Here is a 25,664-nt window from a genome sequence, read left to right on the forward strand (position 1 = left end):
CCCTCTCAAGCATATTGCCTGCAAAGAGGGTTTCAATGATTGAGTGGTAGTTGTTCAGGACAATGTGGGCTTCTTGAAGTGGGGCTGCGCCACTGTATCCTTCAAGGCAGCTGGTACTATGCCATCTTGCAAGGAGCATTAACCACTAGACCCTAGACCCATCCAGTTAATCACTTCCAACTAGTTTTTAATAGCCAAGGTTGACAGGGGTCAAGGTGGCTGACCAGAGCCCCTCAAGTGACTTGTTTGAGTCCTGAGGCCTCAGCTGAATCTAACTCCCAATAATTAGATCAGGCAGTACTCAGGACACACAGACACTGTTAAGTCAGGAATAAGTGCATGCTGGCATTGAATATATAAAAGTATAAACGCTGTAAGTTTGAAAATAGTTTATCTTTTGTTAAATAACCTGCAGGGACATGCATGTTTTACAGTATGCTGTTTATAAAGTAATGTATTATATGCATCCATCAGTATACAATTTGAAAAAGCAAATTAATATATGGACAAGATGCTGGTTTACGAATACCTAATGTACCGTAGTAGGAATTAATGGAGATTCCTATATACTGATATATTTCTATTTATAATTAACCTACTATAAGGGTTGACCCTTTAAAAATACAATTGTAGTCTGCTTCCCTTTATTAAATAAACTTGGAAAGCTGTTTGGTTCTTTAATGAAAAATCAGAATTATGATAATTTGAATGTAGTGTTGCACTTCTGAACAGACTTAGCAGGCTTTAAACTGTGCTATGTTAAGCTTCATGGGACGCAGGTGGCGCTGTGGGTAAAAGCCTCAGCGCCTAGGGCTTACCGATCGAAAGGTCGGCGGTTCGAATCCCTGCGGCGGGGTGCGCTCCCGTCGTTCGGTCCCAGCGCCTGCCAACCTAGCAGTTCGAAAGCACCCTCGGGTGCAAGTAGATAAATAGGGACCGCTTACTAGCGGGAAGGTAAACGGCGTTTCCGTGTGCGGCTCTGGCTCTGGCTGTGGCCAGAGCAGCGATGTCACGCTGGCCACGTGACCCGGAAGTGTCTCCGGACAGCGCTGGCCCCTGGCCTCTTAAGTGAGATGGGCGCACAACCCCAGAGTCTGTCAAGACTGGCCCGTACGGGCAGGGGTACCTTTACCTTTATCTTATGTTAAGCTTCTAGTTGGAGAATAGTAGTTTATAAGCAAGCGAACATTTTATACCCCAAATCCCCTCCTGCTTTAAGAATTCAGTTCAAGATTCTAATGTGGATGAGTGTATAATGAAGACTGCATTTCCTTGGAGTCACAATGGTTGCACAGTTTTAGTGCTTAAGATGACTCTAAAACAACATACAGTACTGTTTAGCAATAGTGCCAAACGGATAGTGTCTGGCAATGATGTATTGTTGATGTAGCAACTCAAGTATTTAAATCCAAGTGTACAGAAGGACTTGCAATTTTTGTGTGTGTAGTATGAGCAAACTGCAAACAAGCACAGAAAAGTTTTAACATTTTCATGGATTTATAATTAAATTATTAGGAAACAACTGCCAAAGTTTACTGACTCTTTCCCTTTTCCCCTCTTCTTTCAGGTATGGCCTCACAAGTCTTGGTCTATCCACCATATGTTTATCAAACTCAGTCAAGTGCCTTTTGTAGTGTGAAGAAACTAAAAGTGGAGCCAAGTAGTTGTGTGTACCATGAACGAATCTACCCACGGATCTATGTGAATGATAATTTTTTTGGAATTGCTCAGCCTCCCAGCAGTGTTGGTACTTTCTTGCAGGCTAGAAACCTATTTGACAGACCTCAAAGAGAGACCTTTTTGTTGCAGACCAGTGCTGTTGCTTTAAAAAATATTGCAGGTGCTACAGAGATATTAGCAGTGCAGGCACAGCAACCTCAAGTAGAAGCACCTTGGACTGAGATACAGGAAAGTGGGTTAAACGTCTTGGACCGCCCCCAGCGATGTGGACTGAAGCGTAAGAGTGAAGAGTTGGAGAATCAGAGTGGCGCAATGCAGATTGTTGATGAACTGCCTATATTGCCTGCAATGTTGCAAACAAACTTGGGAAACCCAGTGACGGTTGTGACAGCTACTGCAACTTCAAAACCAAGTGGTACCAATGGAGATGGAGATTATCAGTTAGTGCATCACGAGGTGTTATGCTCTGTGAAAAATACTTACGAGGTTCTTGATTTCCTTGGGCGAGGGACTTTTGGACAAGTAGTAAAGTGCTGGAAAAGAGGGACAAATGAAATAGTGGCAATCAAAATTCTAAAGAATCATCCATCTTATGCACGCCAAGGACAAATAGAAGTGAGCATATTAGCAAGACTGAGTACTGAGAATGCTGATGAGTTTAACTTCGTGAGAGCATATGAGTGCTTTCAGCATCGAAACCATACTTGCTTAGTTTTTGAGATGTTGGAACAGAATTTATATGACTTTCTGAAACAAAATAAATTTAGTCCTCTTCAGCTAAAAGTAATACGGCCTATTCTGCAACAGGTGGCCACTGCACTGAAAAAACTAAAAAGTCTTGGTTTAATACACGCTGACCTCAAACCAGAAAACATTATGTTGGTGGATCCTGCCCGGCAGCCGTACAGAGTTAAGGTAATAGACTTCGGATCTGCTAGCCATGTTTCAAAGACTGTCTGCTCAACATATTTGCAGTCTCGGTACTACAGGTATGTAGCTTTCTGTATTTAATCATTTTTCTGCCGTCTGATTGGTATTATTGAAGCTTTGACTTTGCTCCAGTGTCTGCAATTTACTAAACTGCATGCTAAGCATGTTGATTTGGATAAGTCTTGAATTGAATTATATTTTTCATTGCTCCCTAGAATATTTACCCCATTAAACAGAGTGTAAATATTTTTGTTTTGGTTCTGCACAGAAGTCCTCATAAGCATAACTTCAGTTTAAGTGTCATGTGTAAAATTGGACTATCTGACTTTTAAAGTGGATTATGAGGTAATAGTCCAGAAGAGGTTATGTTTTTTTTTTAATTCTGCTTTGTAAAGCACAATTCAGAATATGTCCTTTGTGTGCGCAAGATGGCCTGGGAGAGAGAGAAAAGTTTATATAAACCTGATTTTATCATATACCTTATACCTTATAGCTAAATACCTTATAGCTAAATCTTTGGTTGAAGGGATATGAATTCAGCAAACGTACATGTTACCTCTTGAAATTTGAGAGTACTTTTTATTTTGTGTAGTAACTATTATGCAAATATTATGGGTGATATCCAGTGGTGCCTTGTATGCCGCCTTCCAGCAACTCCTGCAGCCAAACCGATGCCAAACGTTTTGCCCTACATTCCTTTGGACCACATCAGCGAGACCACTGGGGTCTTGTCATCTGGGCAGCCCAGGACCGTCATACACATTGCCCAGGAAGGTCACTTTGGTGCTGCTAATGCAGTGGTTCGACTTAACCCACAGAGGCGCACTCCATTGTCTCTTGAGACAGATGGATGCCAACAAGTGTCAAATGTTAGTCACAACTCAGTGTAGACCAGGTGTAGGCAAACTCGGGTCTTCAGATGTTTTGGGACTACAACTCCCATCATCCCTAGCTAATAGGACTAGTGGTCAGGGATGATGGGAGTTGTAGTCCCAAAACATCTGGAGGGACAAGTTTGCCTATGCCTGGAAATCAGTGGGCTAACCTTGGGGTTTTTAAATTTACTGCAGGTTGGCCTTAATCACTATGGGTTGGATCCAGATTTGTTGGAAGCAAAACTTTGTTTAACTGGTCACTTCCGTGGGTGGAAGGAGGGAGGAGGTGAGTTTTGCAGATTCCTCGATCACTGTAACTTCCCCAAATAGGAGGATTGTGGGGGCAGTGCCTGCTGGAGCTGTTGTGGGAGGTAGTACTGGGGCCTGAAACAGAACAGGATCCTGAGCCATTTCACAAACTGCAGGTGCTCATTTGTTCACAGAAGGACGAGTCTGGATCTAAACTTAAAGGTATTAATGAATTTAAATTCCTGTGAAATAAAGTCTACATGCTGGCTAAAGCTGGCAGAGTTGCTAAAAATAGAATGTGGAAATAGAATGTGGAAAAATAGAGTGTGGAAATATTTTTACAGATATTAGTGATTGACTATTATTGATAGCAACTGTTGAAATGGCTGACATAAGGAATGGTGGAAATGCGCCTGCTTCAGCTCCACTTCTGAAACAAAGCAGGTCTGCTTTGGAGTATTAGGATGCCTATGTGTTTTACTTTGAGGTCCTCTTGAGTGGGGAAAATTGAAAAGAGACAGGAAGAATATGAATTTTTCATTTCACTTTTCATTAATACACAAGGCGGTTTACAAACAGAAGAAACAAGCAAATATACAACACACATTATAATATGAACCCTGGTTTAAAAGAAATAATGCATGAAGTGTTGAAGACACAGCTCTGTTAGATTCCTCATCAGCAGACCTGATGTACCTGGAGTTGACTATGGAGAGATTTTTTCAGTAGTAGCACAATCTTTATAGAATCATCCCCCACTCTGCTCTAAGGCAAATGGCAACACTGGCGTTTCAGTGATTGCTAAATCTCATTAACATTTTTTCCATGGCTGTTAGTGTCAAATGGTTGAATTCATCTGTTTTATTTCTGCTCTGGCCTGTTGACTAGTGTGTTTTTTTCTATTGTAATTTTAACGTATTTATTCTATACTGCTTTTTACTTCAAATGAAAGGCAGTGGATAGATATTTTAAATAAAAACAGTAACTGCTGTATAACAATATGGAATAAAGCATTTCAATTGCTCAAAAGTGCCATATGAAGGATGAATAGATTTCTGTGAATGTAAAGTGGGGTACTTGAAAACTGAGGAAGTTCATGAACTTGGATATCTATATAATGCTGACAGAAAATATTTTAGTTATCTCTCTTCAGTCTTGCTATCAGCTTCGTGAAGCAGGTACATATGAAATCTATAGATAGCAAGGGGCCTAGTGTAGCCGGGCTGTTATTGATGTACATCTGATGAAGTGGTCTGCAATCCCTGAAGGCTTATGCCATAATAATGCTGTTGGTCTTTTAGATTCCACAAGCGCAACAGTCTGACAAGTGTACACCTCTGGAAATCTGGGCATTTTCTGGACCATATGTGTCTTACCTGGCAATACATGTTATCTGCAAGAGTTCTGTTTTGTTTTTTTTTAAACTTGAAACCATGCTAATTTAGTTTTCTCTTTTTTTAAAGCTGTAAAAATTATTTCAAATTCCTGAATACTAGAATGAGATGTTCAGGATCCAGCTTCAGATGTTTTGAATCACTAGTGTTATCAGGAGAGAGCAACATATTTTGTTTTGTACAAATATTTATATGCAAACTATTTATGTACAGTGGTACCTTGGGTTACAGACGCTTCAGGTTACAGAAACTTCAGGTTACAGACTCCGCTAACCCAGAAATAGTACCTTGGGTTAATAACTTTGCTTCAGGATGAGAACAGAAATTGTGCGGCAGTGGCACGGCGCCAGTGGGAGTCCCCATTAGTTAAAGTGGTACTTCAGGTTAAGAACAGTTTCAGGTTAAGAATGAACCTCCAGAACAAATTACCGGTAAGTTCTTAACCCGAGGTACCATTGTACTTGGTTGGTGACTAGGATTAGATTAAAGATGACACAACCAAGGTTAGTTGATAATTTTTAAAATAAATTGTTTTATGGTCAAAACTGTACTTGGAGGACTGATAAATGAATATCATTTCTGCCCTTTGTATTAAAGTTGAATCTTAGGACAGTTTCCCAAGAGGAGAAATTCAGTGTGGTTAGGCTGAGCATTCTGATAATATTTCATGGTAAAGCTCAGCAGACATTGTTAAAGCAGATAAGCAGGTGTTTTTACATTTCTAGCTACATTTTTAGTTCCAAAACAAAATATATTTCTACATGTGGTATGCTATATATAGTATTTGTGAGCAAAAGCTGCTGCCTTTCATATTTTTCCATCTTGTCACATGCTGATATGATTTAGCTATCTTTTTATAAGTGAACATTTCCCACAACCCTTGATTTAGCTGTTGTTCAAGGGATATTGTGAAATTATGTATATTCGTGTTGTATAAGTGGAAATACATAGTTCTTACCATATTCTACTCATTGATGAAAGAAGCAGGGCATGAGAACCAGAACAAGATTCCTCTGTAAACAACTTGAGCTGGAATGTGGCCTCAGATGTTATTCTATCACTTTGAACTGTGCATCACTGAAATGTTGTGGGGGATATCTTAAAATAGGCAGGGGGTGGTGGCCAGAAACTGTTGACTACTATAGATGGTGAGGCTGTTTCGCTGGTGCAGTGAAATAAGCCAGAAGTACATGCTGCTAAGTGCGTTCATTTGCTCAAGGTCAGCATGCTCTAAGTCAGCTGCTATGCTTTTAAGCCTAGTTACTGTTAGGGAAGAGGCAGGGGCTACTACATGAATTAAAGGCAGCCTTTTAAGATAAGGGGCTAAATTTCAGCAGACAGATTCAGCATACAGGAAATTTTGGGGTGGCATTTGTGTGTGGTTGGTTTGTTTTTTTCTTTTTTAGTTGAAGCCCAAATTATGTGGATTGGTTCTACTGTTCAGCTGGCTGGTGTCGATGTAAACAAACTGTGAATTGTAATTACCAAGCATGCTGCTGCTTGGCAGTTACTTTACTGTTTAGCATTTGTGCTTTCTCAAGCGGACAATTTGAGCTGACACCTTTTTAATTTTCCAGTTTAGAACTATAAACCTCCTAGGGCGTCCCCATACTTTTTCACTTGTGGTATATTGTGTTCTTGTATGTTTGTCCTGCCTCATGTTAGAGTAGGTTTTGATCCTTTCAGAGCACTCAGGTGGGTATCTACCAAATATTACATGCTTTTTAAAAGTTGATTTGCTGATACATTCATGTCCTTTTTCTGCATTGAGTCACTCTGTCTAGAGTTATCTCCTGCTGACCCAAGCAATCTTTCAAGTGGAATTCAGATATGGTTACATCAAGCAGCATTAGCATCTGGTATTCTTTTCTCTCTGTGTGTAGCTGTTAACTTTACTTCACTGGAGAGCTCAACTATTTCTTGTTGGTTATGCAAAAAACAAAATCTGTTCTAGGGAGGCTGTTGGGTTCAACAGTGCCACAAGCTGACTAGATTGTGTGTGATATATGTGTGTGGGGTGTGTGGGTGTGTTAGTAAGGCATTCCCTGGAAAAGAACAGACAATAAGACTTGACGCTGGTTTCTTAGCATAAGGACAATATTTTCTCTTGAGTAATCTTGCTATGCACAAGCCAAAACCTATGTACTTCAAATACTGTTCATTTCAGCTGCTTGTATGATTAGCAAGTGAGGCATTTTGCTTCGGTTTCCTCAATTCGTTTCTCTTCTTGAGTCTAATACTGTGCTTGACAAGAGTAATCTGTTCCATAATGATTCAGTAGTGAATATTCAGGGATTTACCCTCTCCTTAGTCACGAGTAACTGGGAACTCAAGAAGATATCTCAACGTCTAGAAATTTGTGTGGATAAGGAGAAGTCATTTTTTCCCTTCCCTCTGGCCCATCGTAGGCTGCCCTGCCCTTTCAACCAACCACTACCCCAATTATGGTGACTTTTATTTACTTATTACTAAAACTGATTACTAGTCCATTGGCTATCCATTTGTCATTTTATTGACAAGTCAAAATGTACGGTAATGCATCACTGGAGCTGAATTGAAAGGACTGAAATGTAAAAATTTTGAATTTTAAGACTGAAACGTGTAACATTGCTAAAACCAGTCTCCTCTTTTGACAGTTTGATGATAACTGTTCCTGCTTGAAAAACAAGATTTTGCAGGATCCAAAAACTTAGACCTGCCAGCCAACATATATTTTAATGTCAATAAACACAGAGACACTAGGCAAGAATGGTCTGGTAGATTATAAATCTTTCAAAAAACAAAAGGCTCTTGAGTAAAATTAAGCCTGGAGTAAGGATGTGGGTTCTGTCACGTGTTGGGAACTCATCATCACTTTCTTATTACTAAAATAAATACCATATACTGTAGATGCTACTTAAACTTGGATGGTGCAGTCTTATACTGTTTCTTCAGAATTAAGCCCCTCAGCGGCCAATAGGACTTAAACTCAGATAAGTTTGTATAGTATTGTAGCCTTAGTAAGATAATATTTAGCAAACCAGCATTAGCAGTTTTGAATGTGGTTGTAAAATTCAGTTATTTCAAATTTTTTTAAAATGATGTGTATTAATGTTAAAACTAATCACTGAATGCATTTGAAGGCAATATGGACTTAAACCCTGGTGTAGTGTCACAAAAATGAGCCTAGCCTCCCACCTGTACTTCTACTCCCTTTTTTCCCACCTCTTCCTCCAGCATGACACAGAGGAGGAGTTTAGAAACCTTTGCTTTTAGCTGGCCATTACTTCCCATGTTGTCCAAACCCAAAATTGTGAATGAACAAACCAACTCTAAACCATGGATTAGGAACCTCACTTAATACCGACCTTAATTAGTGTTAAGACACAATTCACTGCTGCAAGGTATGATGGTCACCACTTTATTTGGCTTTAAAAGAGTATTAGGTAGATTTTGGTGGAGGATAGACCTCCATGATAGCTCAGCAAAGACTGCCATAAACTATTTCAGTGTAGAGCCCAATATACCTTTCAGATATACATGTTCCCGTGAAGGAGGGCCTGTGTGTAGCTTGAAACATGTTGGGTTTGGGTTTTTAATTTAGTTGTCTGGAGATTTCCACTGACTGGTTTTTGTGCCACTTTTGTTTTGGGAGCTCATAGTAGAGCATCCATGTTGCATGCAGAAATCCAAGGTTCAATCCCTAGCATCTCCAGGTAGGGCTGGGAATGTACCCAATCTGGAATTCTGGAGAGTTGCTACCAGTCTGCGTTGACAGTTCTGAGCCAAATGGACCAATGATCTGCATAAGGCAAATTCCATTGTTCCCATGTCTTCTTGGTCCATGTTGGAAATGGGACACTGGATAGGTGGGCTGGTTCATCAAGGCTGTTTTTAATGGCCAACAATACAAGTTAGGAATTGCTAATTTACAAGAGCCTTGGTGGGAGGAGCTACTTTTAAAAGTTCTGTTTTAATGCTCATTTTTGGGTGGCAAACCTTCACTTTGAGAGAATAACATGCTTAGGAAGGCAGTAGTATTTAAGTATGATTGCATACTGTCATGTGTTTCAGCAAGTCAAATTATATGTGTGTAAATTTTTTGGGTCAAAATCTGTCTGTCAAAAATGTTTGTTGGCAAAGAGAAGATTGTTTGCCTTACCATGGTTTTGATATTGACACTGCGGCATGCGTACAGCCCACTCTGTTGGTACACTCTTACCAGGGTCCCTGGTGTATTGGGTTGATTACATCTGGCCCTAATGCAACTTCCCTACATTCAGGGACATGTAGTCTGTAGGGACCTCCTACCTCTGTATGACCATGTTGGATTGCAGGAACTAATTTGTTCTGGTGTAAGATTGCAAGCACCAATTTGCCTACATTTGGTTTTTAAATTACTGAATAGGTTGGTCCAGGAGGCCAGAAACACAGCGGCCATGACATTGTACAATGTGCCCAGGGCTGGCCTCTATGAAATTTATGGCTGAACGGCTTCCAACTTTTGGGAAAAGACAGTAACAGAGTAAAATAATTTGCTTGCATCACTCTCTTATCTCAGATTTGTTGTTTGTGTTGTAATTCTATTAACAGCCAACCAGTATTTGGCCAGGCAGTGTGATCTCTTTTAGAAGTAGAAAGAAAGAAAGAAAGAAAGAAAGAAAGAAAGAAAGGAAGGAAGGAAGGAAGGAAGGAAGGAAGATGTAGATTTTTAAATAAATCTATCTGGACATACATTTTCACATGTTGCATGCCTTTATCTTGTTCAGTACAGTGGTACCTCGGGTTATATACGCTTCAGGTTACATACGCTTCAGGTTACAGACTCCGCTAACCCAGAAATAGTACCTCGCATTAAGAACATTGCTTCAGGATGAGAACAGAAATCGGGCTCCAGCGGCACGGCGGCAGCAGGAGGCTCCATTAGCTAAAGTGGTGCTTCAGGTTAAGTACAGTTTCAGGTTAAGAACGGATCTCCGGAACGAATTAAGTACTTAACCCGAGGTACCACTGTACTGAGTCTGCCACTGCTGTAGTAATATTATGATGTTTCCTTCTATAGGTAAGGAAGCAGAATAGTTTGTAAAAATATAGCCTACTGGCAGGCAGGTGAATAATTATTTGTTTTAGTAGGCTTGTATTTTTGACTGAAGTTTTCAAAGCAGCTCACAATATTATAAAAATTCAATGAAGGATGCCAAAGGTTTTGTAACAAAATTTAGGCAGCTCAACTGGAGAAGGAGCAAGCTCCTGACGTTTTTTCTGTCTGTCTGCCTGCCTCCCCCTCTTCCTTCTGGAATCCTTCCCACATGGCAGATGGCGTTGTGGCAGGTGAGGGGACAGGCCAGTTGTTTGATTTTCGTATGCTTGACTGTCACAGGAAGACATTCTAAGGTGATGTCATAGGTCCATAAGCTTTCCATTGTGTGTCTGTATGTGTTTGATGGGTAGGGGATAGGATAGGATTCAGTTTGGTTCTTTTGTTAGTGAGTTTAATGATATCCTCAAAGAGAAAATAATTAGACACATTCATAACTAACAGTTGTAATTGGGAGCTAATGTGCTGTACCGAAAAGACAAATGATGTATTCGGATCTTTTTAGGAATGCTACACAGCTAGAGAAAATCAATTTAGAGAATTAAACGGAGACTAGCTGGCAACAATTAAGACTCTCAAATGCATTTTAGACACAGAATTGCTATTGTAATTCCATTATAGGTGAAGGGTAAGCATTGGCAGCTGAAGCATGGGGAAGCTGAAACAGGTAGTAAAGAAAGTTCGAATCACATGGCCAAATTCATGCTTTTATTCTCATTTTTTTTTTTTTGCTAAATTTGAAACAATGCGTTGCCAGGTACTTTGTATTTATAGCCTTACATTATTTATGTAAATTAATTACAATTTTGTAGCTTGCAGAATACTTGCAGAATTTGAGGGTTTGGGAGAAAGCGTAGCTTCACTGTAGGGGTGAGAAATATGCGTCAAATCAGAGTATGGGAAGAGGATACGTGGAAGAAACAGAATAGCTAGAAAGGACAAAGAATCCCTGTCTTTAGAGAACTCTGGAGATTTATTTATTTGTTGCTTTGGCTTTGCAGACACTGTATGTCAACATCCAAGACTTCCGGGTTAGCGCGATCGGTTAATGGCGGATTCCCTCCGAGCTCTGGAGGGAATCGGCTCTACTGGAGACGGGTCCTACCGCGACGGCGATGCGGGGACCCTCAGAAACCGCAGGCGCGGAAGCCTGCGGACTTGGTGACTCGGTGGGCACCTTAAGCGCCCCCCCGACCCACGAAGAGCCTTTTTTTTTTTTTAAGTACTTTTTATTCAAGTTTTGAAAGTACACATGTCTATACAAATATACGCTATACAGATCATAAAATCACCCAACTTACAAGCATACATGTAGATATACAAAAAAGAAAGAAAAAAAAAACGAAAAAAAAACGAAAAAAAAAAAAACCTTTGGACTTTAGTTAGTCCTGGACTTCCCTCCACCCTATTGGTAAGTATCAAATAATCCTACATTCACGTATTTTCTCTTAAATTTAAATATTAGTTATTCTCTGTTAGAGTTAATCGAAGCCCACCAGTGTCATCTACAATTTATTTTCAGTATATTTCCAGTATTTACTCCAATTTTTATGAAATATTTGCTCATCTTGGTCTCGTATTCTAGCCGTTAGTCTAGCAAGTTCGGCGTATTCCACCATTTTAACTTGCCAGTCACTTATATTAGGTATAATTTCCGTTTTCCAGTTTTGTGCCAGCATGATTCTTGCGGCTGTGGTGGCGTAGAGGAATATATTCTTATCTTCTTTTTTAATCTCTTTACCCAGCATTCCTAGCAGAAAGGCTTCAGGTTTTTTGGGAAAGGTATATTTAAGAATTTTTTTAAGTTCATTATATATTAGTTCCCAAAATTTTTTCACTTTGTTACATAGCCACCACATGTGGTAGAAATCGCCTTCTGCTTCCCCACATTTCCAACATCGTTTGTTCTTTAACCTATAAATCTTAGCTAATTTCACCGGTGTATGATACCACCTATATATCATCTTCCACATATTTTCCCTCAATGCCATACATGCCGTAAACTTTATATTATTATTCCATAATTCTAACCACCTTTCAAAATCGATGTTATAGCCCACATCTATCGCCCACTTTGTCATTGCTTCCTTCACCTCCTCATCTTTAGTGTACCACTCCAGTAGTATGTCATATATCCTGGACAGTGCTTTACTCTTTCCCTGTATTACCTCCACATTAAACCTAGATTTTTTATCTTCAAATCCTAATTTCTTTTTATCTTCAGTTAGCAGACCATTCACCTGGTAATATTGTAACCAACTTGTAAAAAGAGATTTTATCTCCTCATAAGGTCTAAGTTTCAAACCGTGTTCCGATTTAGTTATAAGTTCTTCATAAGTGGCATTCTTCTCTTCCATATTAGTTTTCTTAATAGTCAACACCTCTATTGGAGAGATCCACCAAGGGGTTTTCCTTTCCAAAAGATTTTTGTTCCTCTCCCATACCTGGAATATTGGACCCCTAAAAATATGGTTTAGGAAGCCCCTGTGTGCCTTCACCTTTCCGTACCACAGGTACGAGTGCCACCCGAACCTATTATCGAAGCCCTCCAGATCTAATAATTCTCTATTTTCCAATCTTATCCAATCTTTTAGCCACAATAAACATGCCACTTCATAGTATAAACTCAAATCTGGTAGGGAAAAGCCCCCTCTTTCCTTTTTATCTACTAATATTTTCATTTTAATTCGTGGTCTTTTTCCCTGCCAGATGTATTTCGCCAAGGTTCTCTGCCATTCTTGGCATTGCTTTAGACCTTTGAGCACCGGGATAGTTTGAAATAGAAACAACATTCTGGGTAGAACATTCATTTTTACAACTGCTATCCTTCCTAAGAAGGATAGTCTCATTCTGTCCCAAATTTCCAAATCTCTCTTAATATTTTTCCAGGTGACCTCGTAATTATCTTTAAATAGGTTAATATTTTTAGCCGTAATCCATACCCCAAGGTATTTTACCTTTTTTACCGTCATTATTCCCACCCTTTGCTCTAGTTCTACCGTTTCTTCCTTGGTTAGATTTTTGACCAACATCTTAGTTTTATTCTTATTAACCTTAAGTCCTGATACGGTGCCAAATTCTTCAAATTTTTGTAGAGCTTCTTTTACACTATGCTTTGGGTCTTGAAGAGTTAGTACAATATCATCGGCGAAGGCTTTGATTTTATATTCATTCAATCCTACCTTAATTCCTTTAACTTCTGTTGTTTCCCTTAGTCTTTTATTAAATATTTCCAGTACTGTTATAAATAGTAGGGGAGATAAAGGACAGCCTTGTCTAGTTCCTTTGTGTATCTCAAAAAATTCTGATGTTGTATTATTTATTACAAGTTTTGCCTTTTGTTCGTAGTAAATAGCTTCTATACCTTTTCTAAATCTTTCTCCCATCCCCATCGCTGTCAGACTTTTCTTCAGGAAGTCCCATGAAACATTATCAAATGCCTTTTCGGCATCTATGAATACCAGGGCGCCCTGAACATCTATTCTGGTATCTAGGTATTCAATAATGTCTATTACGTTTCTTACGTTATCCCTCAGTTGTCTCCCTGGAAGGAAGCCCGTTTGATCTTTGTGAATTCTGTTGTTCAAGACCTTTTTTAATCTTTCTGCCATCACATCTGCGAACAGCTTATAATCGTTATTTAATAACGAAATCGGTCTGTAGTTCTTTACTTCTAAAGCATCTACATCTTTTTTGGGGATTAATGTAATATATGCTTCCTTCCAGGAGTTGGGGATTTTCCCCTCTTTTAGAATATTGTTCATCACTTCACACAATATTGGGGATATTTGTTCATTTAATGTTTTGTAATATTTGGCTGGTAGGCCATCCGGCCCCGGTGCTTTCCCGATTTTCATCTTTTTTATGGCCTTTTTAATCTCTTCTTGTGTAATCATCTGGTCTAAGAGCTCTTTTTCTTCCTTTGCAATTTGTGGTAGATGTTGTTTTTGGAGAAAGTTATTTATTTCGTCGTCCGTTTCCTTTCCTCTTTTATATAAATTCTTGTAGTAGTTCTGGAATATCTTTTTTATTTCTTTTGGTTGCTCTACGATTCTATCTCCATCCTTTATCTTACAGATCGTATTTTGTTTCCTCCTCTCTCTTATTTGCCACGCCAAGTATTTCCCTATCTTATTAGCTGATTCAAAGTTTCTCTGTTTCATCATTTTTATTTTCCACTCAATCTCTTGATTAATTATCATAGAGAATTTAGTTTGCAATATCTTTATGTTATGCTTTATGTTCTCTTCATCAGGATTAATAGTTAATTTTCTTTCGTTTTCCATAATCTGTATTAGAATTTGCTCTTTATTTTTCTCTCTTTCTTTTCTTAAATGGCAGTTTTTCTGAATCAGGAAGCCCCTCATGACTGCCTTTCCCGCATCCCATACTGTCTCTACCGCTGTTTCCCCATTCAAGTTCCACTTAAAGTATTCCTCAATGGTTTCCTTAGCCTTAGTTACTACCCTCTGATCATTGAATAAAGATTCGTTCATTCTCCATCTGCCTGGTCTATTATCTTTACCTTTTATTTCCATAAAGACTGAATTATGATCGGATATAGTTTGGGCGGAAATTTCCGCCTTACTTAGATTTTGAGTTAGTTCTTTAGATACCCAAATACTATCTATTCTCCCCCAACTCTGCTTTGGGTTTGAAAAAAAGGTATATTGCTTTGTCGTGGGGTTTTTAAATCTCCAAGCATCTATCAAACCTAGATTGTTAATCAGGTCAAAAAATGACCTGGGTAGTTTACCTTCTTTCGAATCTTGTTTTTTTGTTGATTTATCCAAGTTTGGTGAAACCACCCCGTTGAAATCTCCCATTAGTATTATTTTTTGGTCCATCCATTCCGTTAACTTATTGCCTAATTCAAGGAAGAAATCTGATTTTTTATCATTTGGAGCATATATTCCTACCACAATTATTTTTTCTCCTTGAAACACCATCTGTACTACTATCACCCTCCCTTGATCATCTTTATATAGTAATTGTGGATCAAATTTTTCCTTTATATATAGAACCACGCCTCTCTTCTTAACCTTGTCAGAAGTCACAAAATCAAGTCCTAGTTTCTTATTACTTAAAATTCTCTTATGCTTATTGGTTACATGAGTCTCCTGTAGACAGATTAAGTCAAGATTCCTTTTCCCTAATATATGTACAATCTGATTCCTTTTATTTTTATTGTTCATGCCATTCACATTCCAAGTCAACGCTTTTAATGCCATTATTATACGTTATAAATAGGTTATCAAATCTGAATAAGAGTTACTATTTATCTTCTTTCTCTACTTCTTCCCTTTCTTCTGTTACTTCTCTTAATTTTATCTCTCTTTCTTCTTCTTCACTTTGTTCATCCTCTCCCCCCTCCCCCATTTTCCCCAGGTCCTTCTCGTATCTCCTTGCAAATTTTTGAAGTTCTGAGATAGTGGACAGTTTAAACTTTTTTTCTTTGAAATAGAATGAAATACCTTCCGGAAACTCCCATCTATACAAGATCCCATTTTTCTTCAGTTGATTTGTTAATTTTTTATATGGGTCCCTCCTTCGAAGAAATCTCGAAGGAATCTCTTTGTAAATAATAATTGGGTTTTCTTCAATATATAACCTTTTGACATAGTTCTGTTTCAAAATTTCGTTTCTTATCTCCAATGAGTTAAACATGGCTATTACATCTCCTGGCAATTTTTTCCCTCTGGCCTTGGCCGATTTTGTTCTTATTCGAAATATGTTTACCAAGCAATGGTTTATCTCTTCTTCTTTTCTATCTAGCCATATTGCCAGCTCTTTCACCACTTTAACTCTAATATTCTCGTTTAAATCCTCTGGTATTCCTCTAAGTTTTAGGTTAGATTGATTTTGACGCATCTGCGTCATAGCCATGTTGTCCAACAACTCTTCCTGTGTTGCTCCTATTTCTTTAACTTCTAATCTAATCCTGTCCATCTCTTTCCTACTGTCTTTCGTGTCCTTTTGAACCCTTTTCACTGAATCCTCCAAAACCTTAGCTTTTACCGAGAGATCCTTAACTTTCCCTTTCAGTTCCCCTACCACTTCCTCCAATTTTTTGTCTAGAGTATCTTGTACCTCCATCAATTTTCTCTCAATATACTGTTCATTATTTTTAAATTCTTTTCTTATTTCGGCCATCAAGCTGTCATAATCTCTAATATCTCTTGCCTCCTTCCCCTCTTCTTGTTTTGAAGGCCTCCTTTCCGCTGGTGTTGCCACCCCCTTCTTAGAACCGTTCGGCATTTGTATATTTAAGTTTAGTTCTTCCTAGTATACTGTATAATGTAATATACTATGTGGGTAAGATATAGAGGTAACAAGGTTAACAAGGTTAACGTCTCTCAGATATTGCAACAAGAGTCCAAAATTGACTAAATTGGTACAGCACAAAAATTAACCCTTAATTAAGATCAGATATTAATAATACAGTTTTAACTGTACCTAAATTCAGACACGTATTTAAATCCTCAGAGTCTTATAATTAAATGTAGTAAACACCTGAACCTCCAGAAACACTTCCAGATTCAGGGGGTTCTCAAACTCATGAGCAAGGTCCTGCGAAAACGTATTCTTTAACTTTGCATCCCGGGGTGTATGTCTCTTTAAATCCCGAAGAATCAAGAGAATCACAGCTGTCTCTGAAACTCAAGAACGTATCCGGTTGGGGATGAAGAAGGCGGGTCCCCTTTAACTCACTCAATATGGCAGTCCTTTCACAGTCTCACCATCTTTAAGCAAACTTTAAACAAACTTTAAACACAGTCTCACAGTCCCTGTCTTTAAACACAGAGCGCTGCTAAGGCACCTATATTCCACACTCCGTTTAAGTCCCAATTCTCCCCAATCCTGAGGTTTAAAAGCAAAAGTCCTCCACCGAAACCCGTGCTGGTTAAAGCGCTCTCCGTCCCGATGAAACAGAAAAGTCTTTTTCCCCTCTCCCTAGTCGATATAGTAGTTCAACTGTTACCTTGCCTCTGACACTTTATACTTTGTGTCTGAGGTCTTTCCACCACACACTCACTGGCAGCTTGTTTCCTCTTTTCCTCTTTTGTTTCCTCTCTGCCAGCGTCTCGCTATACTTTCTTTTCACCTTACCGCCAGGAATGGACTCCTCCTCCTTTTCACCAATTATTTCTTCTCCGCTGGGTTCTTATCAAAACGTTCCTTTAATCTTATCTAAGTAATTTCCAGTATTTCTTTATCCCCACTGCTTTTTCCACAGTGATTTATAGCTACTTCCCAGCTTCTCCACTGTTGTTGGAGGTCCGCCGCTTTCCCTCGGAGTTTGAGGCTTCACAGCATGGAGTCTGTTGCCTCCCCTTTACACTGCAGCTCCAGCCTTGTTAAACGCCGGCAACACAGGCGAGCACAGGCAGCGTCGCAGGGTACCTTGTCCCGCAGGATTCCCTCCTGTGGTTTCAGGGTTCACGTAGCCTTCGCGACCCCTCTAAATCTCCATGCTGTTCGAGACTCCCCCAGAGGAGTTATCTCACACTCCTTTTCAGCGGCCGCGGCGTCCCGGAAGTCCGAAAAAAACAAACAAAAAAAAAAAAAAAAAACACCACGAAGAGCCTTTTTAAAGGCTACGGAGAGGGTACGGAGAGTGGCGTGGTGCTGTGAGTAGACCACTACTGCAGTGGAGCGAAGCCGCGAGCCATGGCCGGAGAGCGCTGACTTTTTTCCCTGAAATTCGGACTTGAAATAACCCGTGAGTAGAACGGAATTTGGACTCTAAAACTTTTACCTTTGAATTCGGTACGACCGGGGGATGTGCTAAAGGGAAGTCCACACCCCCCCTACCTACAAAAGATTTAAAGCAAGGATTGGAGAACTAAGGTGGAGAGATTTTTTCTTTTCGGTGTGATTTAAAAGATAATATTTCCATGAATTTGACAGAAGAAGATTTGTGCTGGAGAGTAAGAGTGGAACTTTAGAAGTTTTTGTCTAACCACCACCCCCCTCCCGGACCCGGGAGCGTCCTGTGTGTGAGCTGGAGGAAAAGGAACAAGGAGTTTGACAGCTGTCAAAGGAGCTGTCAAACGGGCAGTTAAATTTAAAAATCTTATTATTTAACATCTCTCTGGACTAAATTTGTTACATTTGAATCAAAGTGATTGGGAACAAAGTAGTTATAAATAACAAAGTAACAGACTGTTGGGAAAGGACTATTAAGTAACCAGAATCCCCCTAGGGGGAACTCTGAAACATTACAATGGCTGCAGATGGAAAATTACAGGCAGAAATAGAAAGAATGTTTTTTCTCGTGGGAATACTGCAAGAGCAGAGCATGGCTATGAACAAACAACTTATAACCTTGAACTCTAAAACAAGCAACTCTGCTGAATGCACAAAGGATCTGACTGGAAAAAAATCTGCAGCTGAATCAGAAGAGACATCTTTGGAACTGGAGGAGAGGGAAGAAGGAGTGGAGAAAGTACAGCTGGAGAGTACCAACCAGAAACCTATATTGCTGGAACATAAAGAAGAAGATCTTTGGATTACAAATCTGCGAAAGATGCGAAAGAGGAAGGAGGAAGCCCCTGGAACACTTGGAGCACTCGAATTTAAAAGAAATAAGATATGATTGGGGCTTCCTCTTTGAGTATGGGAGATCAGTGGACCTTTTGCAGCAGCTGCTATCAAGTATTTCGGATGGAAGAAAATCTGATGAGACTGTGCCAGAGCTCCTTCGAGACCTGACGACCAACAAAGAGGGTTACCAACAAAACCGGCAGAGAGAGACTGACAGAGACTTGAAGGCCTCAGATGTGAGGAATCCAGGCTAAAAATTGTTTTGTGGACATTTATTCGGGAAGGGACAGAAACCGGGGTAGGGAGGGAGGGGAGAACAGAATTTTAACCTTTGTGTTTGGCTATTATGACCTATGTTTAATATAAAAAGGGGGAAATTTGTGGAAGGGAGTTTGGGTCGACCTTAGAAAAGGATTTAATATTTATAAGATAATTGGATAAGTAAATTTTGCCCAAGTAATAAGAACTAACTTTAAAAAAAAATAATAACAATAAGATGTAAAGGATGAGAGATAAGAACTTGCTGAGCTAATTATTTGAATTAGGATGTATGAAGGGGGGGGGTGGGGGGAAGTCAAGAAGTGGGGTTAAGAAAGTAAGGATATGAAATTATACATGTTTTGTCTTTGTCTTTTCTTTTTTTGTGTGTGTGTTTTTAAAATGTTGAAATCCAATAAATTTAAAAAAAAAAAAAAAATGTCAACATCCAACACGGCAGCCATGAGAGTTAGGAGCTTGGCATGTAGTACATAATCCACTTAATTTAGAGCTTTTCATTTGAGCATAGGGGACTGCTTCACAGTAAATAGCTTGTATATTTCAGCTTTATGTCTTCAGTGACTGCTTGACAGTCTAAGGAATACACATTTGTATCAGAAGCGGGGTGTTGTCTTGTGCTTGTTTGGGAACAAAAGCTCTTATTTAGCAGGCAAAAGTGGCTGTTGGCCAAGTAATGAAGCCAGATGTCTGTGGGAAGACCTGTGTGGCAGAAGAACCTTTCCCCAGAAATTTCTGTTTTGCTGTCATATTTGGTGCAAGGTGGGGTGGGTTTGCTCTTTCGTCCCTGCCAAAATTGCCAGGACATGAGCAGGCTTCACACATGGGATGAGAGTGGAAGATGTACATGTGGAAGCCTTCCTGTTCTGAGACTGTAAACCACTTTACAACTGTCAGCTTTCAAGATGTAAGGCTGACTTTATTTGAATATTGTTGTTTGCATCAACATTAGACATTCCAGGTATGCTCAGAAGCATACAGAGCATTGGGAACTTGGGAAGAGTGTTCAACTTTAGCCAGCGCTTGTGTTCTCTTCCTGCCCAGCTTGGTTAGTGTGGGAACTGGGATATGTTTTATTTTATTATCTGTTTATTGCCTCTATAGCTCAACTTCCCTCCAAGGAGCTCAAGGTGGCATACACTGTTCTCTTACTCATTTTGTCTTCACAACAACCCTGCAAGGTAGGCTAGACTGAGAGACAGTGATTGGCCAAAGATCACCAAGTGACCTTTATGGCTTCGTGAAGTTTTTAATCCTGGCCTGGCAGGTCACAGTCTAGCACTCTTAACCACTACACCAGGGGTCAGCAAACTTTTTCAGCAGGGGGCTGGTCCACTGTCCCTCAGACTTTGTGGGGGCCGGACTATATTTTCAGGGGGGAAATGAACAAATTCCTATGCCCCACAAATAACCCAGAGGTGCATTTTAGATAAAAGGACGCATTCTACTCATGTAAAAACATGCTGATTCCTGGACTGTCCGCGGGCCGGATTTAGAAGGCGATTGGGCCGGATCCGGCCCCCGGGCCTTAATTTGCCTACCCATGCACTACACCATTAGCAGACAAGATGATGGATGACGGTGGGGAAACTACCTGTGGCTGGATGTTCTTTCAAGCTCTCAAAAGAAGTGTTCGGTTTTCTCAAATGCAGCACAGCTCATTTCAAATTGAGATGGGCTGATTTCACAGCACTCCTCTTTACATTAAACCAGTGGGATGTAAAGTGCCATTGATTTTGTTGAGGCTCAAGCATGCTTAATGTTTGCTGGTTTGTGCCTTTGAACCCTGTTGCTCTGTATTATGCCTTTTAAAACTGTTGATGAACAGTTGGATTTCATTTAATTAGCCAGACAGTCATGTGTCTCTTGAATATTCGTTGCACCAGGTTTTAAACTGCATTTGCAGAGCAATTTCATGATAGTCATGCATACTGAATAGCGAAAACAGCTTGATAGGGTTGTTCTCGAAATGATGACTTGACAGTATCTCATAGCAGTGGAATCCAGCTATCAATTGTGTGCTAATCCAGCTAAGTGGAGAGCCTTTCCTAGGAAAATACAGTAGTCATGTGAGCAAAATCATTGGTTTCTAAAAATTGCTACCAGAAATGCAAACATCATTTTCATGTATCTATATGCAAATATTATATGCATTTTTGGGTAATGAAAAAACCGTATTTCTGGATTGGTTTATTTATTTACCAAAATGTATACACTTATTGATTGTAAACAAACAACCAACCAACTGCCCCCCAAGTTTACAAAAATATAAAACATTAAAATTATGAAAATCATCTTTAAATGTATTCAGTTATTCTTTTATAGATCAAATTGACCATTGATTAATAAATTGCATTAGTATGATTTTGTAAAAAATGGGATGCTTATTGGAGCTTCCAATAAATTGAACTAATTTGTCTTCATAAAACAATGGGTCAGATATTGTAACCAGTGGGGGGTCTTCCACTAGGACCCCTGGCCCACAGTTGAAGGTGTGAAACAATTTTTAAAATCCTCCTCTTCCCCAAATCTCAAAGCCACACACTCTGTCCTGTCTCACATACATTTTATACTTCTATGAACTTATAGAGGCTTGTGGAAGTATTTCTGTCAATGTCCTGTTTTCAGGTCATTCAGTTTGCTGCACCACTCACTGAATCTTAACCCCAAAGTATAGCTGTGGCAATACTGTCATTAGGCAGAGAAAAAACATGTAACAGACATTTGAACATTAGGAGAACTGTCTTTTCAGATTCTGCTGGTCAGGCACCTTCTGTTGTTACCAGGGCTATCCAGCAGACACTCATATCAGGTTAGGGCGGACTGCTTGAAACCCCTTAAGAACGGTCCTGTAGCATATGGTAGCCTATTAGAATCATACATCTGTTCTGAGCATGCTCAGAGCTGTTTCCATGAAGGGCATATTTCATAGCTTTTAGCCTGTTCTGGTAACTAGAGAAGCAACAGGGAGCGTTACTTACTTCGCTTTTGTTTCGTTTAGTATTTGTTTTGTGACTTTGCTATAGAGAGAGAGAGAGCAGGTAAGCAATTTACAGTTGACACAGTGTGAGTTTCTTTCTATAATTAATATATGTTTGCTTAATCATGCTGCATATAATTTTTTGAATTGGATTGGGAGGAACAACTCTGTTGCTAGTATTTCTTGCTACCTTTTTTTTGGGGGGGGAGTGTCATTGAATATTTGAAATGAAAAATATGAGTTGTATGCCTGTCTCAGTATCACACTGACTCCAAATCCTTTTCCTTTCTTTCTTTTAAATATATATTTTTTATTGCTTTTCCAATATCATTCCAGTAACAGCTTCATTATAACAACACCAATTTTATCCAGTTAATACCATTATCAATGCCAATTATTCAAATGTCAAATTATACAATTTAACTAAACTGGACCCCTCACATGTTGATGAGTTCATTCTTCTACATTTCTTCTGCATTCAAAAATTTTAATAATTTCCATTACATTCCATTCAGATATAATCCCTTATATAACAATTGTGATTTCAATTCGTGTTGGTATAATAGGTAATTTATAAAGTTTCAAGTGAGGAACTATGGCTGTAATTCTTATTCTTTTCTACCTCCTTTTTCACTGGAGGATGCTGTCCTTAATCTCAGACATAAGAGGCTGATTGTGAGTAGTCTAGTGTAAGCTACTCTGCACATGAGCAGAGATGATTACTTCACATTTTCAGGACTAAACCATACATTGCAAATAGGTTCTGATGTGCTCCAGCTCAAATGAAACAATCATTTTTTGTCTATTGGTTGGAAAACTTTGTTCTTCTAACTTAGTGTTTTGGATAATAAAAGTAAAAATGATTTTTGTGGGGAGGAAAACTGCATGCTCCTTACACTTGAAATGTTTTTCTGTTTGATTAGTTCTTTGGCAGTGGATGTGTAGGTGTAATCAGTACAGGAATTGAACAACATGTCATGTGGTATGCTTATTTGCTAAATAAGAGACATGGAATCAATCTTGTCTGAATGAGAAACATACTAGAGGCCTCTTACATGTAAGGTCTTCCCCACTCTATAGATGTGCAGAGAAAAGCTTTTTGTTTATTTACCGAGGAGACAGTGACATTCTGCACACATGTATTACGGTAATCCTTTAACAAAAGTTTGGTTCCTGCAGGCCTCTGGGTAATCCAAGATGTTACTTTGTGGTGAGATCACGGATTGAGTGCACCTGTGTCATCTGGTATGAACTGGGCTCCAAAGCCACTATGGCAGCCCAGGTAATGCCTTCGTGGTGAGAGAACACATTTCTCTCTCAGTTCTGGAAATTTACTGACAGCCCAGTATCTGATTGGCTAACTTGGCCACCAGTTTTTTCTTGCTTGAGCACATGTCTGTGCTGTTTTATTCCTGTGGTATGGTGTCATTGCCTTGCCACTAGACTAGGATAGCTAGATTTATTTTTCATTCTAACTTGCAGTCACCCCCTTCCTATTTTCTAACAGTATTCTTTTATTTTTACTTTTTCTGAGGTTTTTTTTGCATTATTTTTTAATCACCTCACATAAATTTGATGTGCTTTATTCTGGAAAACCTGGGTCCTTAATTCCAGTGTTTTGGACTTCTTTAACTGCTACTGCATAGCATATAAAGGACGGTGCTGTGAGCTACCAGGACTTAGGCATCCACATGAAAGTTGGTAGGATGACAGGTGTGAATGTTAGCTCACTCGGAGCAGTTTCTGCTTCTGAGCAGTCTCTGCATTAAGTTAGATTCTTCCATAGTGGTTAATATATCAGCAGTGATTGACCGAAGAGTCTCATTTGTCTATGGAAATGGGATATGTTTATGTAAGTAGCAGCTGCAGTCATGGGGAAGGGCCCTACAGCTAATTTGCCCATCCACCTGTGGTTCTGCCCTTTAAATATATACCATTCAATGTAGCTGTTAATTTGTGACACCTGTGAGCAAAACAAATGACTGAAACGAGAGATGTGTTTTGATTTACATTATGATTAACAAATTATCATGTTTTTATGGCATACATTCCTTTAATGATAGCATTTCATTGTGTTAAATGGATGGGAGCAGAGTACAGTGGACCCTCCAGATACAAACTTAATTCATCCTGGGGGTCCGTACTTACCCCGAAAAGTCCGTATCCAGAGGCCCCGCTTTTCTGCACGCGCACTGCGCGATAGAGCGCTTCTGAGCATGCGTGCACGGCGAAACCCGGAAGTATACACTTCTGGGTTTGCCACATTCGCAACCCAAAGTTACGTTACCCAAAGGTAACGTAACCCGAGGTACCACTGTATATTCTAGTACATATTAGTGGACATTTGCATTCTGCATTAAATCTGCTGTGAAAATGAATTATTAGCTTGTTGGCAAAATACGGAGGATGCCTTAACGTTACTTACTGGCGGTAGAAGCAAACATGGACCCACAGACGTTGGCTTACCTTAATAGCCAACCAACAGTTTGTGTTGCCAGAACCCACTGTAAAGGGCAGGGTTGTGTCCCTGAGCTTGTGCTGCACTTCTCTTTTCTCCAAGCTCACCTGCTTTTAGATGGCTTATCTGAGGCACTAACCGTACCTCAAAGGTACAGTGAAACACAGAAGGGCCACAAACCGCCTCCCAAACAAGAGAGCTGGAGCTGGTGGTGAGTGATCATTCCTCCAGTTGTGCTGTATATTTTAAGCTGCTGTAAGAGCTTCAGCAACACAGTGTGCCAAACCTAAGATCCAGCTCTCCTCCTTATTGAGTAGGTGATGTTGGAATGGTTTCTGCACTTGCAATGCATGTTGGTTTTGCCTCAGAAGCACAGAGCTGGGAAAGGAACAGGGTATCATCCCCATGGTTGTATTGAGAGGTTCCAAGTGCCATGCAGGGCAACATTCAGAGGACAAGTTTCAGCCCTCCTGTTGAGCTTGTGGCAAGGGAGGAGGAGGAGGGAAGATCACCATTCCATTGTGTTGTGCTTCAAAAGCTCTTTGAGTATCTCTCTGATCAAAAATAGAATAGCAATTTACCTATCCTGAGTATACTTCTTGTACCCCAAACACAAAAACAAACCAGTATTTGGGGGAATGGATGGGAATGCACACTGCTGTTTCATTTATCCCTTTTTTTGAAAAAAAATAAAAATAGTGCTCTCAATGAGCATCTTTTAACTTTTGTTTGGTTCTGCATATGAAAAAAAATTAAACTCTAATTAAACTTGTGCCAAAGGTTTGTTTAGGCTCCACCTAGCATAATTCAGTTTTTAGGCTTAGTTTTGTTCAGTCATAACGACTAAACTTTGTTTCACCAGTTGTCTCTTAAGAGACGTACAGTGTACACAATTAAAATATCATGTAATTGGTACAATTAAAATATTGTACATAAGAGGTACAATAGATATTTATACCTTAATATAGATCTGATGAGTATATTAAGCCATCATGCGTTGTGAACATTCGGGGCCAAATTACTGTAACAGTATTGTGAGTGTCAAACATTTATAAATCATGTTATGTATAAAGGTAAAGGTAAAGGTACCCCTGCCCGTACGGGCCAGTCTTGACAGACTCTGGGGTTGTGCGCCCATCTCACTTAAGAGGCCAGGGGCCAGCGCTGTCCGGAGACACTTCCGGGTCACGTGGCCAGC

At 39.5% G+C, this 25,664-nt stretch overlaps 1 protein-coding gene across 5 annotated transcripts in view; it reads left to right on the plus strand.

The window, feature by feature from the left end:
• Positions 1 to 25,664, plus strand: part of HIPK3 (homeodomain interacting protein kinase 3) — a 71,956-nt gene that overhangs the window by 23,346 nt on the left and 22,946 nt on the right. For all 5 annotated transcript variants that reach the window (XM_079948567.1, XM_079948571.1, XM_079948569.1 and 2 more), the window contains exon 2: positions 1,568 to 2,669. In XM_079948567.1, the coding sequence (XP_079804693.1) occupies positions 1,570 to 2,669 (1,100 nt within the window). In that variant the 5' untranslated portion in view covers positions 1,568 to 1,569. The remainder of the gene's footprint in view (positions 1 to 1,567; positions 2,670 to 25,664) is intronic.

This window comes from Podarcis cretensis, assembly GCF_951804945.1.
Source record: "Podarcis cretensis genome assembly, chromosome: 1".
Taxonomy (NCBI): Eukaryota; Metazoa; Chordata; class Lepidosauria; order Squamata; family Lacertidae; genus Podarcis; species Podarcis cretensis.